General features: G+C 37.7%; 2 protein-coding genes across 2 annotated transcripts; one reads left to right on the top strand and one right to left on the bottom strand.

Annotated features, from left to right (window-relative positions):
- The first annotated feature begins 1,733 nt into the window (after window positions 1-1,733).
- On the top strand, window positions 1,734-14,915 carry LOC139720113 (prostaglandin reductase 1-like). Its single transcript, XM_071631483.1, has 9 exons — window positions 1,734-2,006; window positions 4,527-4,572; window positions 5,354-5,404; window positions 7,050-7,217; window positions 7,692-7,809; window positions 8,262-8,417; window positions 11,263-11,368; window positions 12,552-12,670; window positions 14,627-14,915. The coding sequence occupies exons 1-9, from the start codon at window positions 1,898-1,900 to the stop codon at window positions 14,735-14,737; spliced, it is 984 nt and encodes a 327-aa protein (XP_071487584.1). The 5' UTR covers window positions 1,734-1,897; the 3' UTR covers window positions 14,738-14,915.
- A 4,111-nt stretch (window positions 14,916-19,026) lies between these two features.
- On the bottom strand, window positions 19,027-21,510 carry LOC139720132 (podocan-like). The gene is made up of 2 exons (XM_071631502.1): window positions 20,679-21,510; window positions 19,027-19,628 (listed from the first exon to the last, which is right to left on the bottom strand). The coding sequence occupies exons 1-2, from the start codon at window positions 21,508-21,510 to the stop codon at window positions 19,027-19,029; spliced, it is 1,434 nt and encodes a 477-aa protein (XP_071487603.1).
- Window positions 21,511-24,301: the final 2,791 nt, after the last annotated feature.

Genomic DNA, 24,301 nt, shown 5'->3' with positions numbered 1-24,301 from the left:
TTTTTTTCGGGCCACCAAATTTTTCTCTCGGGCCACCAAAAATTGGAAATTGATGATTTTGGTGGCCCATCGGGCCACCGAAAAATAAAGTTAGTGTCGAGCCCTGCATTATGTTTGAGCTCACATTCAAGGAAATTATAATTTCCTAGTTTACCTATATTTGTGTTGGATTGATCCGTTATTTAAAGAATCCTATTATACTGTCATAACTGTTGTACATGAATACATAAGATGACACTATTTTCATGATTGCGCATAAACACGTATGTTGATTACATGAATACATATTTTATATAACAATATATAGTTATGTTGCCATACAATGTATATTATATATTATAATCATATAATGTTTAATATTGTGTGTAATGGTTCAGCTTTTACCAATGCCATGAATGCAGTTTGACAATATCGACCTTTCTCCTTGTAGAGTATTCAAAGGCATTACAATTGTTATAATGTCGCAAATGTCTTTGCATAAAAGCATTTATGAAAGACAGGAAGATCTTAGTTGCTTAGTTAGACTCGAGGATGGCGAATAAAAGTGGGATATATGTCAATAAATGATTCTGCCAAAAATGCTGTTTGTTCTTACAATATCTCTTAATGCCTTGACCTTCTATAAACGCTCAAAAGGGGATCACCCAATGCATATTTTCGATCTCAAAGTTCAAGATGTCTGCGAGTGCAATGTCATTGTTTACTACGTGCCTGGTATATCAACCTATAGGTCCATTGCCCGACATCTTCCGAATCTCCCACTAGTTGGCTATTACTGTATGGAGTGACTCGGGTGTGTTTTAACGCCATTTGTGGTCATCTACGTGCGAATATATAGGCTCGAAATTGTTCTTTCATGACTAGTCATGCCTTGAATATTTCTGCAGAATGTGCCATTTTGACGATATTATCAGACTTATAGAGGCTGTCAAACGTCATATTACAAGCGTATAAACTGCTGTCCTAAATTAATCTATCACTACCGAGATTTTTTTTTTAATGACGACACCATGCGTGGACAGTCATATAATAGTATGCATTTTAGTGCCAAAATGTTGTAACTTTTATTCTCCATGTTTTCAGTGGAGTTACAACTGTGTCAGTCTACCCGCATGTGCAGTTAATCATAAGGCATATGTGACAACGAGTAGTGATAAGTTTTAAGTCATGTTAGCTAAAGTCTTCATTCTTCCTATAGTTAAAGGGCATCTTCCCTCCTATCCTCATTAATAGTGCCCCCCCCCCCCCCCATGAATATGTCATGATTGTGAAACTGCCATGCCCGTTGAACTAATCATACTCGTAAGATATGAGGTTATGGTCGAATATATTGATAGTACACCTTATTATTTTTCCAAACAAAGTAAACCAACTGTATTTCATTTGTAAGATATGTTTAATACAAAAAAAAATAAAAAATCTGAATAAATTGAATTGAAATGGAGTTAAATTGAATTATGGGGAAGCAGATAAAATGAAAATTAATAAACTGCAGATATGCTGTCTCACTCGGGATTTGATTAAACTGCCTAACTACTTGGTGCCTCACGTGTATGTGCAGTATGTCTATACATTATCAGAGAGTGTGCGACTCCATTCTGAAGGTGGTTTGACCAATTATTGTCGACGTGTACGCCGCGGAATGGATAGCAGTCTGACGTCACACTGTGCGCTTTCTATTGTGTGTCATTTCTTTGACACTGCGTTTTTAGAGTCACGATTACTGCCTCAAGTTATCTCGGACCAATGCACATTTACGAGTAGCAAGCTCGGCCAATCAAGGAGTGGTGCCCGTTGACGAGGGATATATAAAAACCTGTTGCTTTCTGAAGGAATCACACTTTTGGGTCATCAGCATCACCAGTAACACACAACCACCCATCATCAGAAAGAAGAGATGTCTGGCAAAGCTAGGAGGATCGTTCTCGCCAAGGCGTTCGAAGGGAATGTGACTGGATCCAATTTTCGGGTGGAGTCCTACCACCTGCCGGCCCTAAAGGATGGTGGTAAGACGTGTTCCTATATTCCTCACGTATACAGCTGTATCGATAATCTCGTTAGTTAACGCGATATTATCTGAAAATCATCTGAAACTGAATATGCATTGATTCGATTAAAGTACATTTATATAAGCTTATGGTTCAGCAACTCAAAATCTTGTGAGGTCAATGTGAAATATATTTGTGCGTTCTGAGGTCATAAGACATCGTTATATCCTTATAAAAAACTGTTTTTTAGTCGTCTTTTGTTTTTAATACTAAAAAAAAAGTTGCGAGCTGGGTGATTTTGTTTATCCATTAGTAGGTGAGTAATATAAATTCCTAATATAGTCAGTCTTGAACTATTGCACTATGTGCACTATGTGCAGTTGTACCATCCTCATCCGATAACGTTTTATGTTGGCTTACGTTATGTTTATATTTTGATGATAGTCAAAATGTGTCACCAATATTATTAGTATAGCAATGCCACTTAAAACGCAGTGTTTCAAATATTACCAACCTCTTGCGATTTTCCTTTCTAATCAAGTTTATGCTTATCGTTAACTGCGCAATGCGCATTTTCGGACATACGTCAAAATCTTATCAGGGAAAAGAAGAGATAAAGTTTTGGAGGAATATACGAATAAATGGATGGAACAATGTATTGATGCTTTTTAACAACAAAATTATCTACTTTCTCTAATTCCTTACTTCATACCTGAATGAGAAGGAGCTGTATATTATGATCCTGGGTTGCAATGGATATTTAATTCAAAGACATGGCAGAGGTCATCATCAAAATAATGGCATTGTCCTACTATCATCCTAGTATCAGCCATATAAACTGGGTCTTTGTCCCCTGCGTTGATAATGACTATAAAAGTCGACAATAAGTCACGTATAAACTTTCATATTAACATGCTTGCATGATTTATCTATATAGCGATTTATCTAATACACAATCCAATTTGCATGCAAATCACCGTTGCGTAAATATGACATGGGTTTTCATATTTCTGTTGTGTGATTGACCAGATTAAAGTACATAAAATTCAAACGACTGGATATTATGTGCTACTCCAAACGTAACGTAGTTATATTCATATAAGATATTGAATAAAGCGAACCGCCCCAACATGGGCTAATACCTTCCCCCCTCCCCCTGTAATCTACAAAGTACTGACATTTTGGATCAGGAATAGAAATCAAGTCAGTTTTATTTATTCTTAGGATTTCATAAACAGTTCACATCGGAGTGACTGCATGAGTGTAATATTTCTGCAGGAAAATCTACAGTGAGCATTGTAAAACTTAATAAAAAATAATTCATATCAAGATACCAAAGAAGATAAAGTCTATTATGTGTGTGTTAAAACCTTAAATTTTCAAATGTATACATAAATATATTGAGTAAGTAGTCCACGTGTTGGTGCAGTAATATCAACAATAAAAAAAAAGAAACAAAGTTTATGCTGTCATCACCAACATCAGGTGTGCCGGAATATTGTGGGTGATGGCAGCATGAATTGGTTTCTGTTGTATTTATACATATCCTATGTATGCATATCCATATACACATATGAAGAGTTTGTTTGCAAAAACCGATAAGTTCATATTTGGCAAATGGAGGTATTTGCGATTAAAGGTCAAGAAAAATAAAGAGAATAATAAGAAAAAATTTGCTTCTTTTAACCATAACTTAAAAACAAACCTTTATATGTATTGATCAATATATCATTTAAAAGATATTATTTTGTACTTCATGACAGAGATCGTACTTCAAAATCTTCAAAAATGGACTTACCGGTTTTTGAAAACAAACTCTTCCTATGTATATATGTATATGCATATGCATATATCAAATATAATAGATATAAAATAAACCCTCGAATAATATTTTATTTACTCATTATTTATCTAGCGATCCACGTCCCACAAGCTTTGCTTTTTAGTGGATCACTATTTTCCATAATCGAATCTATTTTCCGCATGGTCACAAAGTATATAATGTATACATAATTGTTCCTCCTAATTATGGTATATACATATATAATATATATATATATATACATGTAAATATATGTTGTTATTTATCTCGGATCCCTTATGAATCTTTTGCAAATGTTTGAACAATATTATTCATGTCATGTATACTTTGTACTATCTTTTGATTTTCGTTGATTGGAAATAAACTATAATCGAATTGAAATTGAATTGAATTGAATTGAACCCTTCATATATATGAAGAGCTTGCTTTCAATAGGCACTTAATTCATCATTTTCAAATGGTTTAAGCGCCTTCATAATGTATAGTATATGACAAGTTATTCTGCGTATGTGTATAGTATGTTCTAATGAATACATATCTATATACTTGTAGTTTACTACATTACTTAAATACGCCTTGTATTTAAAGATTTCAGAATGGTGGCATTTGTATAATTATCTTGCACACTTATACATACATGTAACCAGTAATGCAGCATGCTAATTTTAGTTTGCCATACATACATTTCTTATGTTAATCCTACGTTTGTATTCCAGAGGTGCAACTAGAGGCTCTTTACCTTTCCGTGGACCCTTACATGAGGTTAGTAATGTTTAGGCAACAGTCGTGCATTTCTACCAATTATCATTATATTTGATTTAATCTAAGTATGTTGTACAATATGACTGATATATTCAATTTCTGTAACATTTTTAACGTTTATGCTGAAAATGGAAAAAGAGTATGTGAAGGAATGAATGAATGATTACTATATTGTATATGAATATTGTCAATCTTTCTGACAAGGTAAAAAAAAATTGTGCTGTTATTCTCGCTGTAGCGTCGATATGATATGAGAAGTAAGATATAAATCGAATTGAATTACGAATGAAACGTGTTAAAGTGACAGCATTTTACTTATCCATGGTCCACTCTAAAATTATTTCAAAACGTGTATGATATGATATTACTATTTCTTTAGGCATTTCAATATTGTGTTTAGGAAATAATATCAAGCACGAGAAAGAAGATGGCACATGTTTCCCTGACATTGTGTTTGAATAACTAAAAATGTGTGTATTAATGTGTTTGCCAAATTGTAATCTATCAATAATTATGCTTCCTAACATTCAACATTTTGGGAAGTATCTCTTTCAACTGCTTGAAAGAATCATTATGTGTGTTAAACATTCAGACTGTTTTGGCTTTTAGTTGCCCTTTTCATTAAAAAAATCAAGTTTCTTTTCGGCATAATGGTGTTGAGAAGTAACAACTCTGGTTAAGAGTAAAGATGTCATTTTATAGCAAAGCGTATGAAATCGTCGCCCCTATATTTCTATCCTCCTTTCGTATCTCATCCCCAACCCTTCTTTCTCTTTCGAAGGGTCTGGCCAATCAAAGTGGACGATGTAATGGTTGGAGAACAGGTTGCCAAGTAAGTTTTCCGCCGCAGAATACCATCGTTTCTTAATAATATTCCCGTAACCATTCGGAGACGGACATTAATGATTTAAGAATGCTTGATATTGAGCAATGTGACAACTTTGTAAAATCGTTTATCCATATAATTTACTGACTGGTTAACTAATGACAAGCTAATGTTTCAGGTATACCAAAAATGGCTATTTATATATTTGCGGTCATTTTGATCACTGAAGCTTGATTAAAATACAGGTGCAAAAGACAACACAAATTACCAATGGGAATGCTTCACGTTCTGATAAGACAAAAGAAATTCATTATTGGAAATGTTCAGGTCCTGATGCCATTTTTGAATGGGAAATATTAGAAACAGGCGGCTTGCAGTATAAAAATTCCTCAAAACATTGTGTAAAATGGTTTTCTTTATCTGCATCTATAGTGGATTCATCTTTAATGTTCGATGTAGCAGTCGAGGAAATTTCAAGCCAGGAATAGATGAATTGATAGGCAAAAATAAAAATGCCGAATACAGGAATTGGCATGAGAAGTTAGGCCATTGATTGTATAGGAGGTATCTTGATATCTCATTGGTTCATTCACGCTGTATAAAGAAATAAGTCAGGCACACTGTATGGGATTTGCACGCAATTTCAGAAGAAATTGTCAGCAAGATCACGTGATGTGCGTGGTAAGATGTCGGTGTGGTGATTTCAAAGCTATCAGCCAGTAAGATATCCAGATATTTTCTATTTTAGATAGAGATGAGCGAGCTCGGCAGACTGATAAATGAATGCAAGATGCATCGATAGGTTGGACACATTTCATATAATTTCATTTCATTATTCTTATTTATTTATTTTCCCCATCAAAAAGAAAACAAACTTATCACAAGTAACAATAAATTATACAAGCAAGTGAAAATTAGGCCTATATCCGGATATAAACTAACTACAAACAAGCAGATTGTAAGTCTACATGATATAGATATCAAACAACCATAATTCATATCAATAAATTTTATATAGTGATAAGATGCGCACCTGCAAAAAATGATATCCATGCACATAATATACTATATCATTTTGATCTTCATGAAATCAACGCGAATTGAAATAGGCCTATTACGGTATAGATGAGAAAGAAAGTGTACATACAGAAAGATACAAATAATATAGAAGCGTTATTTTGTTTGTTTGTTTGTTTGTTTGATTGATTGTTTGTTCATTGTCTACCTGAGAAGATGGCTGGATAGCCCATTTTCAGCTATCTAGTTGATCTTCCGTGGAGTCCAGAGTGTAGAGATGACTGAGCTGACGGACAGAGTAAAACATGTACAGCTTATACTTCGCAAATGAGATGGTTTATGGACATGGAGAATAAAAAGACATGAACATGGACAAGACGATTGTCTACTCTGAGTGGTTTAATAATAACACTGTTGACATTGCCTTTTGAGTCTCAGAAGTGGTGACTATCCCCCGTTCCTCGGTTGCCAATTTAGAGATGATGGATTCTCAAATCTTGCGCTTGTCACCGCAGCAATAATGGCGAAAAAAAAAGGGGAAAATGACGGAAAGAATCACTCACGTAAGTCAGATACCAGTCAAATTTCACCGTCTCCTAGTCTGACTGCATGTTTGCTCTCGTCCCACCTACAGGGTTGTCAAGAGCAAAGATCCAAAGGTCCCCGAGGGTTCCATCGTCCAGGCCCAGACGGGTTGGACATCCGGGTCTATTGCCAAAGGGAGTGACGTCACAATTGTGGCTGACTACCCGGATCCCGACTGGCCAAAGTCGCTGGCTCTTGGTACTCTGGGAATGCCAGGGTAAGTGAATGATTGATTGATTTGTATTTTTATTCCACTTTGAGTTTACAAAAGTATGAAATAAACATAACTAAGTTACAATGATTATTTAAATCATTTCTATACAATAATATTTTGTTCATTTTTTTTTTGTACAAGAAATGATTTAAACAATGATATATGTACTGATAACATCACTTGCAAAACTTGGAATCAAAAGAACTAAAGTGGGGGTGACAATTGAAATCAAAGCACAGCTTGTATTTGTCCCCGAAAAAAAAAAACAAAGACAAAAACAAATCAAGTGACATCATTATGAGACACATATAACAATTATACAGAATATATATTGAAATGGCATAAAGGTCTTCATTTTGTTTTGTTTGTAGATTTACAATTTAATTTACGACATATTTTTATTTTATAGTGTGTTTGATTACTTGTTAGTCAAGAATCTTCTCGGTCTCCACTTTCACTTCAAATATCTCAAAACAGGAAGACCGCCTATTTGGCTTTCCTGGACATCTGCAAGCCACAGCCTGGAGAGACGGTGGTGGTCAGTGGTGCGGCCGGAGCAGTGGGAGCAGTAGTCGGTCAGATCGCCAAGATCAAGGTAAAGAACGAGACTGGTGAAAGGAACGTTTCTTGACTTCATTTCCGTTAGAGCTTCACAGCAGCTGTCAGGGCGCTGCATCAGTTTTCCCGTGCGATGATGATTGGCTATGATATGAAAATCTTATGGCAACACCGTTGTCTTAAATCTCAGAGCATAACAGCAAGCTGAATATAAATATTAGCAGCTGTTGATGAACAGATCGATCCGATCTAAATGATTTTCGGAACTTCAACAATGTCAACGGAATGGTGAAATATTACCTCTAATCCTCCATTTTCATAAATGATAACTCTCCAATTCGACTGTTTCAGCTGTAGGAGCTATACGAGTCGACTATGGACATTCGAGCCATGACCTTTACCTGTTTAACCAACTCCGCCGAAAATACACCTGATATTAATTTTTTTATTCTGCAATCTAAAACTGTCTTCGATTTTCTCATTTCAAAGGGCTGTAAAGTCATCGGCTTCGCAGGTTCTGAAGCAAAACTGAAGTACCTGAAGGATCTAGGGTATGACATCGCCCTCAACTACAAGACCATCAAAGACTTGGACAAGGCTATCAAAGAAGCCGCTCCAAAGGGGGTCGATTGTTACTATGACAACGTGAGTATCAAACGTTCATGCTCTTACATAATATATCTTGGTGTAACTTGCCTCACCCTCCCCCCCAAAAAAAAAAAAAAAAAAACACACACACACACAAAGACATACAAAGAATATTGCTGAATGAGAACTTCCAGATGAAGACAACTAACTGCAAAACATTGCTGTGTGATGAATATACTTTTAAACGTTTTTTTTCTCTTTATGATGCTTATGATGATTTTAATTATGAGACAGGAGAACAAGACGGTACAGAAGAAGTTCAAATGTTGTTTCTCTGCCGTTTCGATGAATAAACTGCTTCACACAAATTTCCACTGATTATAGCATCCTGAAATTTATTATTAAATACTTCCGTTGTTAACGCTATGAATTTTACGATTTTCTTCGTCATCATCACAAATACACTCTTCTGTAATTCTCAGGGCTCAGTTAATTTTGCGGAAAGTTTTGTTGCAATCTTGAATTCACATCTATCGTCTACACTCTCAGTACAATGGGTTGTAGTTAACACGGGTGATAATATGTGTCACTGATTTTTTCGCTCTAGAATCAAATGAATGGAAAACACGACCCTTAAAATGCATCACAGAAATTAAACGAAGAGCATGTGATTGATTAATGAAATTCGCGAATCTATTATTTTTTTAAAAATAGAAATAGACTTTTTGCTGCTATAAAGCAGCAGGCCTGATTTTCATGAACGCACATCGCGCCTTTAAAATTCGGATTTTGTGTTTTTTAAGGCAAAGTCCCTTGTGACCATGTAAATACGGTGATAATACAGGGTATTGACAGATTTTATGTTAATGTGGGTAAATACCCTTCACGGTCACAGCAAGTCCAACGCCAAATTCACTCGCATTATAATAAATCGCTGGACTTTAGCCCCCGGCTTTGATTGGTTCGTGCGCGTCCTTTGCTTGGGCATACAAAAAAAATGTACGTTGATAATTCGTTCAGGAAGTGCGTAGGCGTCCGTTGGTCCTACGGTCCACCGTGACTCAGCGACTTTTCAAATCGCTCTCGCATTATAATATAATTATGCTGATAATATGCGACTGGCTGAACTTTGAACGACTTCATAACTGTGACTTTTTTCTATATAAATGTGCACACTGTAATATGATGACGGTGCAGATTTCAGTCAGCATGCACTCTACCATTCTGCATGATTTCCACGTGGCTGTAGGCAACTATGCTCAGATCCATCACTGTCCATTGGGGCTTGAATATCACACCATTTCTATCTTACAGAAACTATTACTGTGTAATGATTCTGGACTTTGGGTTCTGAGTCTTTGCAGGTATATGCGGGTCAAATTAGTGTATAACACATGTGATATATGAAATAATGTACCATATGTTCGCGGCATGAAATTTTCGCGAACTGCTTGTGGTATTCAATGCACTTGTGTAGACAATAACTTTTGCGAGTGCACTTTAATTTCACGAAATTGAAATGCACGCGAACATTCCTCGTTTTAAAGTAATTCGAATTAAGGTGATAAGAAGGGGGAAATAGGTAAATTTAAGCCTACGAGAGACAGAAAGGGGGAAGGGAGAGAGAAGAGAAATGGACAGACCAACAACAACAACAAAGATGGAAATAAGAGGCAATTAGTAAGGTATGTTGAAGTAGAAGTGTGCCGCATATATTCTTATTCAAGAGGACAAAACAAGTTAATGTTTTTGCTGCTATGAATGTATACATTCATCAAAACAAGGTGCGCAAAACAAGATCCAATAAAACACAATAGTAATAATTGATATCATCCAGTCTTCAAACACAACTAACAATGTTTGACCCGAAAAAAAGAAAAACCACCTAAACCTAACGTAGGCCTGTATGAAAAGATGTGGACCCCTAATTCTACGCACTCACAAACACGCAGAAACATCCTCACACACGCACGAACACACACACACACACACACACACACACACACACACACACAAACCCATGTAAAACTGTCGTTACGCTCCTCCCGAGGACAAATAAAATGTTTCTTTAGTACCCTAGCTGTCCTCAGTCGATTGCGAGTTGATAGCCGCTGATAGGTTTCATCAGGGAGGTGCTAGAGAAGGAGGGACAACTACTGCTCTCCTTTGAAGTCATGCGCGGCACCGCCGAGAAGTTATGCATTCAACTACAGGTATTACCCATGTGCTTTGACAAAAGAGAGCATCAATAATCGGAACTAGCGCTCTCACATCTAGAAATACTTGCCCCTACTGCAATTCGCTCTCTCTTTCAATGTGATGGCAACAATGAATTTGTGTACCTTGAATTGGAGCAGCGAATCAAAATGCAATGTAAAACTGACAATTTTAACAGCAAATAGTTTAAAAGCACGCTGGAACACGCTTTAGCGGAGTACATTATTTGAAAGATCAAAATATACCAGATTAAAAGATAGAAAACTAACATGCGGAAATATGCGCATTTTACAAAAATATTAGGTTTTAAAGAGGGTCTAATTTTCATTTCATTTCGATTTGCGCATTGCGAAGAAACTAGAAATACATGTTTATAATATTGAATTCTTCCCTCAACTATTCTAAATCAATTCGAGTATTTCATTCAAAATTTTACGGTGAAATAAAGCTTGTAATTCAACGAAAGAAGAAATGGGTTCTTCGTCTCCGAACTTCGTCTTGCAACTAGAGCGGTGCCGAGCATGACTTCAAAGCGAAGTGGAATGCTAGACATCCCATTGTAACGCCTTGAACCCAAACATGTGTTTGCATGAATTAAGAAGAGTTGCCACTCCATCTCTGTAACACCTCCCTGGTTTCGTGTTTTGCTTACTTACATACAATTCATGACGCTTTCTTTATACAGGTAGGAGGAGAGTTTTCCAGTTCTGTTATCTACAACATGAACGTCCGAGGACGGGTTTGTGTGTGTGGCTCCATCAGCGCCTACAACTCCGCTGCTCCCCCGAAAGGTTCGTTTGCAGAGTTTTAGGATTCTAAAGGAGTGTCATAGATTAAAATTAAGAGACTAATCACAGGGGGGGGGGGGGGGATGGGCTTAAAGGTCGTATACCCGTTTTGCAAACCTCACGAAATTTTGTATAGCTGAAGAATAATGTTTCCCATACACCACACAGTTAAAAAAAGAAGAACAAATCAGAATGGAGAAGAAATGAAATCTTACCCCATGTCAATCGAGATGACTTCCGTTAAATCCAGTAGCCTACGTGCTTAATACTTCTTTGGTCAATATGTTTTTACCTACGATGTCCCGGCCTATCTGCCCAGATGTATAATTTGGTACCTGGCACCGCCAGGGTAATGATAATGGTAGAGCCCTCCTGTAGAGAAGTGAAAACACTAAAGAGGCTACCCTGGATAAAGAAGACTATAATTGAAATTGTATTCCTGCATTGCAAAACAACAAAAGTGGTCGTCAGACATGGATTTTTAGTTAAAAGCTGATTCTGAAAGAGCAGATTTTAAGCTTCAAAATTATACATTAGTCAATTCAAATGAATCCTTCTTACCCATCTGAATATTGTAAGAAAAAAAACCCACAAACTTTCTAAAATGTGAACTGAGAGAAGGGGCACTGAAGTACAGGGTTATTCAAGCAACTAAGTCGTACTGGCTGTGCGATCAATGGGACAAAAAACAATAAGAATATAAATTACCAGAGCAACAACGATAAGGAGATTATCAGATTAAGGTGAAATTGATCATACTTGATTAACACATTCTGTCAATGATTAATACACGTATCAACTTTAAAAGCAGCAGCATCATTGGTTCTAAAGTTATATTACGGTTAAAAATAAACATCATGCACAGTCGGGTTTTTTTTTTATGAAAAGGGGGAAAAGTCATAACTAATCACATTATTGTGGACAAAAAAGTGTCCCAAACTTTAACATTATGTAAACAAAGAATTGATCTTTCAGAAACTATGTAAAACTCAAGACTGGCTAGACTGATCCATTACACCTATTTTCAGTCCTCACACGAAATCAGCGCGTGCGACCTTTCGTTGCTTTTGTGATGCACGGTTACAATATAGATTACATGTATTATGATAATATCGGAGCGTGCTGAAAATTTGGGCTTAAATCACCAACATTCATCCGCCTCTTATGTTGTTCTCATCATCCATAGCTACTTCCCTCCAACTCGCCATCAATAAGAGCAGACTTACCATCACTGGATTCCTGATCTTTGACCACTACGACCGCTACGACGAGGCCCTTCAGGCCCTGATCGAGTGGGTCAAGGAGGTAGGTCCAGAGGACACTTTACTAGCCTATGATCACCATTGATGAGACGATATCAATGGCGATGATCATGATGATGATGATGGCGGTGGTGATGATGACGATGGTGATGATTATGATAATCGTCGGTTATCATTTTCATGATTTTTATGCCTCCGCCACGAAGTGGTGCCGGAGGCATTATGTTTTCGGGTTGTCCGTCCGTCCGTCCGTCCGTCCGTCCGTCCGTCTTTCCGTCCGTCCGTCCGTCCGTCCTTCCGTCCGTCCGTCCTTCCGTCCGTCCGTAATGAATTTTGTGGACAGGGTAACTACCAAAACCTTTTGAGGTATCCTAATGAAACTTGGCATGTATGTGTATTAGGGGGTGAAGTTGTGCCTATCAACTTTTGGGTGCACATGCTTGAGGTCAAAGGTCAAAAGGTCAAGGTCAAATGCTTAAAATTGTACTATTTCCCCCATATCTATGCAATGCCTGAAGATATTTTCTTGAAACTTAGTGTATACATGTACTACCCAATTAAGATTCTCTGGTGAAAGTTAGGGGTCATGAGGTCAAAAGGTCAAAGGTCAAAAGGTCAAGCAAAATGTTAAAATTTCACTTTTTTCTCTGTATCTTGGAAATTGTTCAAGGTATCTTCATGGAACATAGTATATATGCATCTACTGACTGGCAGTGGTTATCTAGGGAATTTAGGGTTCATGGGGTCAAAGGTCAGGGGTCAAAGGTCAAGGGCAATACTTCAAAATTTTACTATTTTCCTTATATTTATGCAATGCCAGCAGGATTTTTTTTTAACTCGATGTATGCATGTGTAACCCAATAGAGATTCTCTGGGATTTTTTTTTGTTGCCAAGAACGTCAAAGGTCAACAGGTCAAAGATCAAGTGAAAGTGCTGAACTTACTTCTTTCTCCATATCTCGGAAGTGGCTCAAGTTATCTTGAAACCTAGTACATGCTGAATTTATGTATGTTCTGCCTGACAGTGATTCTCTTATAAATCAAAGGCCAGATGAAAATGATAACAATTTACTGTTCAATACAGAAATTGCGCTTTTTCTCCATACCTTGAAAATTACTCAGTGCATAAACTTATGAAATGGTCAATGTCAAGTTAAAGTTCTTAAATCCCCAAATACATGCTCTCCTATTCATCCAATTAAACATAGGTCAAGGAAGGTAAACATTCAATACATTTGTGACAAACATGTCATTTTAATATTTTGCCAATTTTGTGAAAATGTAATCACACATTGTCCACATGTACTATAGACCTATTAGGAGAATCATGCATTATGGCGGAGGCATACCAGTCGCCATAGCGACATTTCTAGTTTTAATTGCAATAGGCATAGTATAATTATGATAACGATATTGAGCATAATTATGATGATGATGATGACTATTATATAATCATTGTCAGTATCATTAGCATTACTATCATGTTATGGGTAGAAGCAGTAGTAGTATGTGGTAGTAGTAGCAGTAGTAGTAGTAGTAGTAGTACACCGTAGTAGTAGTAAAAAAAGGTGGTCACGTGAAATGAAATGATGCTGTTTTAGTGTGAGCATTGTTCCCTTCAGCCATGTTAGCAAAACCAAAATTATTGCTTATAATCTGCTGCACACTCAGGGTTCGTGATAATAACGATGAAAGTAGAGGGGAACTGGCACCTTTTACGTACCACTATAGTTCCTTCTTACAAAACTTTTTTCTGATGTATTTTATCTTGTTTCTAATGTATATGTGTTTATGATATAATTCCTGATTTATTCTGTGTTATGTTTTGTTGGAAGAAGAATGAGAATGAAAATTATTAGACTGAACTGAACTATAGAAAGATTACTTATCATTTTTTTGAATGCATCATTTATCCTACCTATTTTTTCAGCCGTCTTTCTAGACTTTCATTTATCTATCCTTATTTCAATCTTTCTCTTTGTATTCATCTTTGTGACAGGGGAAGATCAAGTATAAGGAGCACGTGACCCAGGGCTTCGAAAACATGCCTAAGGCCTTCATGGAACTCTTCTCTGGTTCCAACTTCGGGAAAGCCGTTGTCAAGGTGTAACCACGCCCTCATGCGTCCGCTTGGCAGTTAACTGCCGAGTATTAACAACACCACGGACTTCTCATTAGTAGAAGCGAGATGAGGTGACGTCACAAGCACACTTTGATAAAAACAACAACAAAACAGAGGGCTCGTGTCACACTATCTCGTTCTGAATTGAAGTTTTCCCGGCGATAACACAACACAAATATGATGTGTACACAAAATGCAGCGTTCTATTAATTAATTTCTGTGTTGAAGTGCAAAATAGGCCTAGCGTGCTGACTACCACATCTTTGAAGACATTTCTTCAATGTGGGATATCATTATCCCCAATCCAGCGCCAAAACAATTTGAAATGTCCAGGCTACGTATGGTGCTTGCACGATAACCCGTGCGAAATCTTTTTGAATCACGCGGTATTTTTTTTTTTTTTGGTAATGTTTTGACCAGTCAAGAATTCTCTCAAAAGTCGCCGTAAGGACTTCATGACAAGAACGCCATGATGTGACAGGGTCTGTATTCTTAGAGCTTAACCTTTTAGGGAGCTCATTAGCATTCTCATGACGTCAACGATACATCCCACGACTTCGCTGTATCGACATGCTTATGGTTCTGCGCGAGATTGCGTAAACCATGACATGAAGCAAGAGTCGAGTACGTACACAATGAAGCCACCAGCGAACAGCGCCCCCGTTCTGTTTGGTGCGGGCAGTGTTCGTAACTATGGGATCAACCTCCTCCAGTTACTTGTAAGATTTCCGTGGTCATGGCAACGAGCCGCATTCTTCGGATTTTCATTGAATAATGATGGAATACAAAACGTGTGTAACATTAGTATGAATAGGCATTAATTCAAAAGAATTCATTCAGTGGTGAAATTTCTTTTTTTTAATATTTTGTCGAATAGTTTTGATCATCAATTGATTACACATTTCTGAAATTAGACGCATTTAATTCTTCTGATTCCCATGTGTTACTCGTCGAACGATGAATCTAACCTATATATAGTAAGTTGATAATTACTGTTTTGTGGAGATGTAAGTGAATGTTCCTTGCACACCTTTGCTGTATAAGGTGAACAAATTTAGTACCTCTAATACAAAACCGTTATTAGAATTATCACATGATGATAAAGTGATGTTTGATAATCACTATATCTCGAGGAAGGAAAGAGAGGTGGATTTTTGATCGCCTAACTACTTAAGTTTCCCTTACTTTGCATTCCCGGTATTCATGGTAACTAAATTTAGTTACGTCAACTGCTTTACGAAAGGAGACTTTGATCATTTCCAACACTCTTAAAACATCCGAGTCAGAACTGACCCGGAACTGGGTCCGTTGGGGTCACACACCGTTCCGGGTAAAAAATGACATGGAATTTGGTTATGAAGACCCCGAATGGGGTCACCCTGACCAATTCATGACTCTGAATGGGTCATATCTGACCCCATTCCTTGTCAGTTCTGACCCGGAACGGTGTGTGACCCCAACGGACCCAGTTCCGGGTCAGTTCTGACTCGGATGTTTTAAGAGTGAATGATAATTCCGAATAATGCATAATACAATTGAATACATGGAAATAAAAACAGTCTAGGTCGAAATTTAGCCATCAACTATGGAGACCCCATGCGAAGTAATGAAAATATAGATAATCGTTCAAATGACTGCTTAACATTTCACTTTGTATACAAAACATATCCGTAACTGAAAACAACAACAGGATTGTATTTGTTTCTTTGGTTGTTTCATTCAAAACTCTGTCTAATGGACTTGGGTCTTTTTTATATTCAGGCATTTGTTTTTTAAATCCTGATGCTATACGGTTCGGTCACCGACGTCATCAATCTGTTACCATGGTAACACATCATCTTCAGACCGAGATGAGGTGAAGGTCTACAATAATGTTCAGCTCTACAACAAGGCCTAAACTGACAAACTCCTTAAGAAGCATGTTTCAGCTTCTTGCCTTCTCGCATTGCCCATCTCAAAAAGGAGAAAGGGGGCCAGAAAGGATTATCAAACATAAAAAGTTTTGCAAAGAAAGTCGTCTATTTGCAGAGTATACAAACACATAATAAGAGGCATGCACCACAATTTCACACGCTGAAGTTATTGTAAACTGAATTAAGGCAAGATTGACAGAAAATGGAAAGGATGTTAAAGAATGGCGACTCCTTTTCCTCCCCTTTTGGGCTAGTACAATGAAAGTGATAATCTGGTACCCTGCGGCAGACGTTTCGGAGTAAAATATGTTGAGTGTGCACGTATCAGTGGCTATGACGGTGTACCTTTTGAACCATTTCTTACTGGGCTTTTTATTTTATTGTCATTTTGAAAAAAAGATCACTCTTATTCCTTCAGTCACACGTCCCTCTTAAATCGTCCCTCTTCTTCAATTATTTTTATTCTCTATCCCTCTTCTCTTTGTCTCTCTACATCAAGACGAAATTGTGATGATTTTCAATTATTTTGGTGTAGTTACTAATAGGTATCAATATACAGTGTATGTGTAATACTTTGTTGGAATATAGATGGAATTGAAATGAAATAATTGATTTTGGAAATTGCGACTATGCATCTTCGCTCAGTCATCAACAAGAATAGAGTTGAAGATCTGTCTTGTAGGACTTGTGAATACTTTCCTATTCACTTTCGAAAGGATGACTTTATTTTTGTGATGCTATGCACTTAAGGAAAAAAAGGCACATTATCAAGATGGTCCCTTTTTAATGTACAATGCTCAAGAATCATGACCAATAAAATAATGAAGACAGGGATCAGTTTTTCTCTGTCTTTGCAGTAATGTTGTGTCATTCGTTCTTTTTTACCCTTTATGGCAAAAAGTAGTCTTCTCAAAGGTTTTCAGATACCGTAGTAATTCTAATGCATAGCCAAAACCCTGAAGAAGATACAAATAATTGTTACTGAATTGTCCGAAACCCTAAAGAAAACGCGTAAATTAATTGTTACCCTGTATAGTTACCCAATATAACCTATATGTTTTATATATATATATATATATATATATATATATATATAATATATATAGTTTACATATACATGTATATAATGTATATATGATAAATTGTTATGAATAGATTATAATGTACTTAATATGAACACATTTATTGCAAAATGAACTAAGCGCCATTTGAAGAAAAAAAGAAAAAGTAAATCCATAATAAGATAGAGCAAATTAAACTTTTTCATTGATAACTTACTTGTAAAATAATAAGAGATATTCTACAAATTATGCCAAAAATATCCTGAATTTTCTTATGATTTTCTTTGTTTTTAGCAGCTTTTACCACAAATATCTCAACTTGATAAGAATAGATTTAGCTCCATTCGCGATAAAACTCTTCATATATAGTTGTATAAGGGAAAAAAGATATAAAAGAGCGATATATCGAACAAGGTGCATTAGTTTTTAAGTTTTCAACTTTTCGGCCTATTAGACAGCTGCGGTGTACACTAAACGATATTCTAACAAATCAGAATATGGACGTATAATATTAAGTTCTACAGTGGTAGATAAGGTATGAATGATAATTCAACAATAGATTATACATACATGAAGAATATAATGATTTAAATATCCTAAACGTCTTAAGGACGTTTACATGATGCGAGTATTAGTTGATAGTGTGTGGATGTGAGAGTATGTGTGTGTGTGTTTGCGTGTGTATTCTATATCTTATACATATCCCTGTACATTAGGCCTACACAGTTGGCTATACTCCAGCAAATACCACCTGCCCTTAAATCATTCGTATACCTGTTCACATTAAACATACAGAACTCGTCTTAGTCCTGGTGCAGGTAGCGTACATGGATTGCATTTCAACAGTAACAACAGTGCGTTTTCCTTCTTATTGGTTAGTCATAGTATACATAGCTGGATTGCGCGTGTGGTAGATAGTGGAGTTTTCGTCAGAATGCGGGGGTCAACTGTAAGTACAGATTTGAAAATGATAATGTCATTTTTACCAATGGGGGCTTCTACATTATCATCACTATTCCACAGGACAAAGTCGTATTTTCATTACAATGGCATCGACATGTGTAACCCCTTTGTACACTTTTGTTGAGAGGGACAACTCGGGTAAAAACGTCTTGTCCACAGCGTTATAAAGTACTAGAAATCAAACAAGAAGCAATCGACAAGTAACAGGTGGTTAAACGTCTCCTCTACTGCTTGGTACGAGAGTACGTCGTTGCCTTTTCTGTATGATTGTGAGTAACAAGACATAAAATAACGTCCTATCTGGGGAACCAAACATATGCTAGCTTGTCATGTTCATTTACTACGGGGGAACAAGAGGGTTACAGTATCTGTTAAAGATCATGTATTTTGCAAGCTGTTCCCAGAAGTAAGGCTGTCCCTCAAAATCTCGCGGCCACATAAGGTACGCCCGATTATCACTGAGGAACAGACGGATCAGGAACGGCAGATCAGCGTCCGGTATTTCTTCCCGAAACACCAGCACGATCTTTTCCGTCTGCACCTCATTAACATGGTCCAGGGCGAGTCTGAATTTTAGAAGGAACATGTGGTCCCTGAGAGCTTTGGCGCTGATGAGAAAGATCACCTTGAAGCTGTTTTCCACAAGAAGGTTGACGGAATCCAGGTAGTACATCCCAAGCCGAAGGGCCTCATCTCCGATGGCAAGTCGGCCATAATCAGGCAGGTTCTCTTCCATACCACGTATGAAGATCCTATCCGTCCACTCCTCGTCGTCATCGTGTGTGACAATGTACATATCATATTTAAAATCTTCTCTTTGCTCCCGTGGGATGATTTCCCGGTAACCAATGAAGTGGATCTTGCACAGAAAGAGCCCGTACCTGATTTTCCAGCGATTGTAGTATATCACGATCAGACCGAGTGTAACAAACGTAGCGCTGGCTACCAATGAAAAGTAGAGTACATACTGTGGGCCACACTCTCTAACTGGATCAAATTCAATCAAAAGCTTTCCTGCAGCAGATTTGAATGAACCTTCGTGAGAACACCTGGTTGCGAGACTATATTCAAGCTTGATAGACCTCTGAGCTACCCACTTAGGTAGCCATTTAAGGGAACAGTTGCATGCCCACTGATTATATTCCAATTCAAGTTCCAAAATAGTATGCAGTATAGGCTCGAATGTTGTGAATTGCAGCGTGACGAGCTTGTTGAATGAGAGATTCAATCGGGTTAGATTCACAAGGTGTTGAAACAGATCGGCTTTCAAGAAATTTAGATTATTGGAAGCTAATGATAGTTCTCTCAATTGGATTGTATCTTTGAAAATATCGCCGAGAATGTAGCGTAGCTCATTGCCTGCCAGACTAAGAATCTGTAGACTGAAAAGCCCATTAAACACTGGAAGTATCGAAGACAGTATGTTGCATCCATTAAGGTATAACACTTGCAAAGTTGGTAGATTTTGAAAGAAATCGGTGGGCATATAAAACATGTTGGTACCAGCAAGGTTCAATACGCGTAAATCACGCAGTCCTTCAAAAGAGGACATACTGTTCTTGTCATCCCAAAGGTCAAAAACATGTATGCCAGTTTTCTCAAAGCTTATTTCCTGCAGAAGAGGTGTGTAGTTTTTGAATGCTCCAGGGGCAACCATGTCTGGAGGAATTCCCTCTGCACCCCAAAAGTTTAATACTCTCAGAGAAGGCACATTCAGTTGAAATGCAACTGAGATAGAGCACTTAGTCAAACTTAGATAATTCAACGAGATCAGATCCGAGAGAACCACGTGCGATAATGGGTCCAGATTGTTGTTCGATAAATCTAAAAACTCTAGATTCTTCAAACCATTGAATGCGCGAGTCCCTATTCGCGCAAAGGCGTTCAGTCCCAGGTAAAGCGTGGTGAGATTTGTCTTCCACACATGATTGTCCAAATTTATAGAAGAAATTCTATTGCCTACCAGGGACAGCACTCGTAGCGAGGACATACCCGAAAAGTGGCTAAGTTCAATCGCTTCCAGCCAGTTGGCATTAAGGGCCAGGTTATATACGTCAGTCAGATTTTCGAATCCTCTTGGAATAAGTTGTCTAAGTTCATTGATACCGAGGTCTAGCTGACGAAGGTATTTTCCCTGTAATGCATCGAATAGTCCAGGTCGTAAGGAAGTGAGGCCCATTTCTCTGAGGTATAGGTATGTTATTGATGACGACGACCTTACACCCTCGAATAGGTGCTGAAGCTCTTTCTCTGGTAGCAGTATTCCACTCATATCTAGGCCTTCGACTCTGAGGGAGGAAATGGTGGCTGGGCTAACGAAGCGTATCGGGTTGTAAGAAAGATCTAGAAGATCTACTCTGCAGTCCATGACAAAAGATTGTTCTGACAGTTCAGTAAAATTATTTCCCGGAAGTGAAACGATGTGAAATGCCACGTTGTGGCAATCCGTCCAGCTGATATTCCGCAAAGCGTTGTCTCTTAAACCAAGTGTGGCTGGTACAATCATCGCCTTGAAGATATCATCCGAGACATGAGCAAGGTTAGTACGATTTAGCTGAATGTTTGCTAGGGCACCTTTGGCAAACATGTCCCCTCGTAGTACCGGTAGACGTCCGTTATTCGACAAATCGAGACTTCGCAGAAACGACATCTTCAAGAACGTGCCACTGTCAATGAAAGAAATATCATTTGACCGAATGATCAGAACTTCTAATTGCTTGTAGGGTGAAAACGATGTTTTGTACAAGGCGGTGATCTTGTTCATGCTCAAATCGAGAATCTCAGTGTCAATGGGCAGATCCCTCGGCACCGAAGTCAGGTCCATAGCTCGACACATCACGAGGTGAATGTCTCGCTCAAAAAGACATTTCCTAGATGCAACTGGTTTAGAAGTCGTCTGCATTGTAGGCATCGATACGAGGCTGTGTATTATTAGAGTGAATAGGACGAGATATGTCTGGGCTGAGTAATGCATGTCTTCTGCCATTATCGCCGTTCTCTGTACCAGAAAAAAAAAACAAACAAACAATGCAAAACATTGACATTTATTCAATCATGAGAGCTTATGATGTCAACAAACAATGTAAATCGACGTATCAGTAATAAGGTCGTATCTAAATACAAACAGTTAAGATAGTGTAGTCAACAGGATTCAGCTGCGAGATGTACTTTTCAAATATTTTTAGGAGACAGAAATATACACTGCAAAGATCCCGGTGTTAAATATGAAACACCGAGCTGGTGTTAAATTTCCGGTGCTCATTATGGTGCTAGATTAACACCTCCTGGTATCATTTAAAGATATAAAATCGTTTTTAATAGTCTCTTAGTTGCTAGTCTTCTATTTGATTTTGAACTTCGACAAGACGATCAAGTATTTTCCGATAACGTACTTGATTTTTGAAAAAAAAAGTGTGAATACATTTACACCATAGCTGGACGGGTGTTATACCATTGCCATAAACACCAGCACTATCAAATCAACACCATGCGATGTCATTGTTGAATTAACACCAACGCAGTGTCAAAATATATCACCAGCTAGTGTCAAATTAATGCCATGAAGTGCCAAGTAAAACACTTTTCAACACAATTACAACACACTTTCTGCACCTGTGGGTGTGGTTCTCTATCTACACTTGATCGGTGTTAGATTTAACACCCATGGTGTTAAAATTCTAACAACGATGACTTTGCAGTGTACCCACACCCCTTGAGTCTGATTTTGTAGCTTACTGCCGCTATTTGGTGTTCTGCAATGTACAGTTTTCCCAGGCAGTCTATTCATCATCAACACTCATTGCCAATTCGTAATTCACAAAACAAAGACCTTTGAGTTAGACAGTGTATTATTGGATTTCAAAACTGACACATCCAATCTGTGCTTCATCATTATGTCCACATTTCTAACATTTCCAGTTTCATTAATCTCAATTTAGAAACATTAAAAATCAAAGACAACAAAATGATTTTATTTTTCTAGAAAGCGTTTAATCCATTTTTGTTTGTTTCCAAAACGTGCTACATCCAATATAACAACCCCTTCCTCAACTGACCAATCAACGAACAGCATTGTGACCTGCCTTAGACTGACCCCATGTGAAAAGTGTGTACCATGTTTGCATGATACTGTACATGCATTATCGTAAACTCTTCAATGTAAAGTTGGTCAAGACACGTTTGCAACACCAGCAGAAAGTGCATTACATCCTCAAAGTCCGGTGAAAGATTTGCAGATCGAAGTACGTACTTCTCTGCTTCAAAGGGTGAAACGTGGTACACTAACTTGTTGGGTACAAAGTTAAGTTGTGCATGATACAGTTTCCAGCAGCTGCATAAAGTACGTTATGATAAGAACACATTTTAGCCTCAAAATCAAGTAAAGGAGTACAAATCAAACTACTTGCACGCATCTGGAGTTGTGAAGATTTGCAAGACACAACTTTCAGCAGATGCAGAAAGGTACAACACATGAAATATAGCCCCCATATCAGGCATAATATACTTGAAAATCGAACTATCCCGGTTTTCAAGCCATTGAAATGAAATTTGGCACACGTGTTGAGTTTAACAGGCAACTATACAAAACACATTTTCCAGTAGAAAGGGCATTGCCATGGTAACACACATTGCTAGTTTAGCCTCTGATTTAAAGTAATGTGAGTTTTAATGTTTAAAGGGCACTTTCTTACTTCTTTTCTGTCATAAATCAACTTGGTCGATCTAAACAATGTAGCTTTAAAACTCGACCCCGTCTTGGTATATAGCAGAGAGCTGCGGACCAAACCTCTCATAGCACCGCCATGGGCCCTAACTCTCAAATCCATTCTTTAGGTACGGCGTGTGATGGACGTGCGAAATATCGATTATGACAAAGAAATCAAAGGTCAAATGCTATAGCCTTAATTACAGTTTATAATTTGAGTAAGCATTACAAAAATCCGACTTCACAATGAGTGCATAAACGTTCTTATAACGAGGCGTGTGTCGAGGGAATTCCCTATAGGGAAAGAACACTGTGTCCCTTCCCTATAGGCTGCTCACACGTGAAACGCTCGAATTCAACAGTGTATAGAGGTTTTCACACTGTGGTCTGTTTTTTTTCACAGGGCATTCACATAAAAGTATCAATGTTCTGTTCACACTGTTAATACGCCCGATTTTAACAGTTTAAAGAGATTTCACACTGTGTTCACGATGTGTTCACGCTGTGTTTCGCACTGTGTTTCACATTGTGGGCCACTGTGTTGTTTTCAGCAGGACATTTTCTCTCTTTTTAACGACGCCCTGATGAGGTAAGCTCCTAAATGCAAAGAAAGTTTATCTTACCTGCGTCAGTCTACATGGAAGTCTACAAACGAGCTCAGAGAAACCATCGGCAATAGCTTTGGTGGCAATCTAGCGACAAATAATCCGTCAGTGGGGAACGACCTTAGTCGAATGCAAGCGTGATCTTCCGATGTACAGTCGTAAAATGATATAAATAATACTTCTCATATAATTTTTATTGTCGATGCGTACCTGCACGTAACCCACATGCTCCAGCTATAAAGCGTATAACCCCGGTGCTGCACTTAAAAGGGATGTTAAAGTATTTGTGATAAAGATTGGGCTTT

This window comes from Diadema antillarum, unplaced genomic scaffold (assembly GCF_040938485.1).
Source record: "Diadema antillarum isolate AM-2024a unplaced genomic scaffold, OU_Dant_1.0 scf00000122, whole genome shotgun sequence".
Classification (NCBI taxonomy): Eukaryota; Metazoa; Echinodermata; class Echinoidea; order Diadematoida; family Diadematidae; genus Diadema; species Diadema antillarum.
The sequence above is the reverse complement of the archived record's forward strand: the minus strand, read 5'-3'. Positions and strand labels throughout refer to the sequence as shown.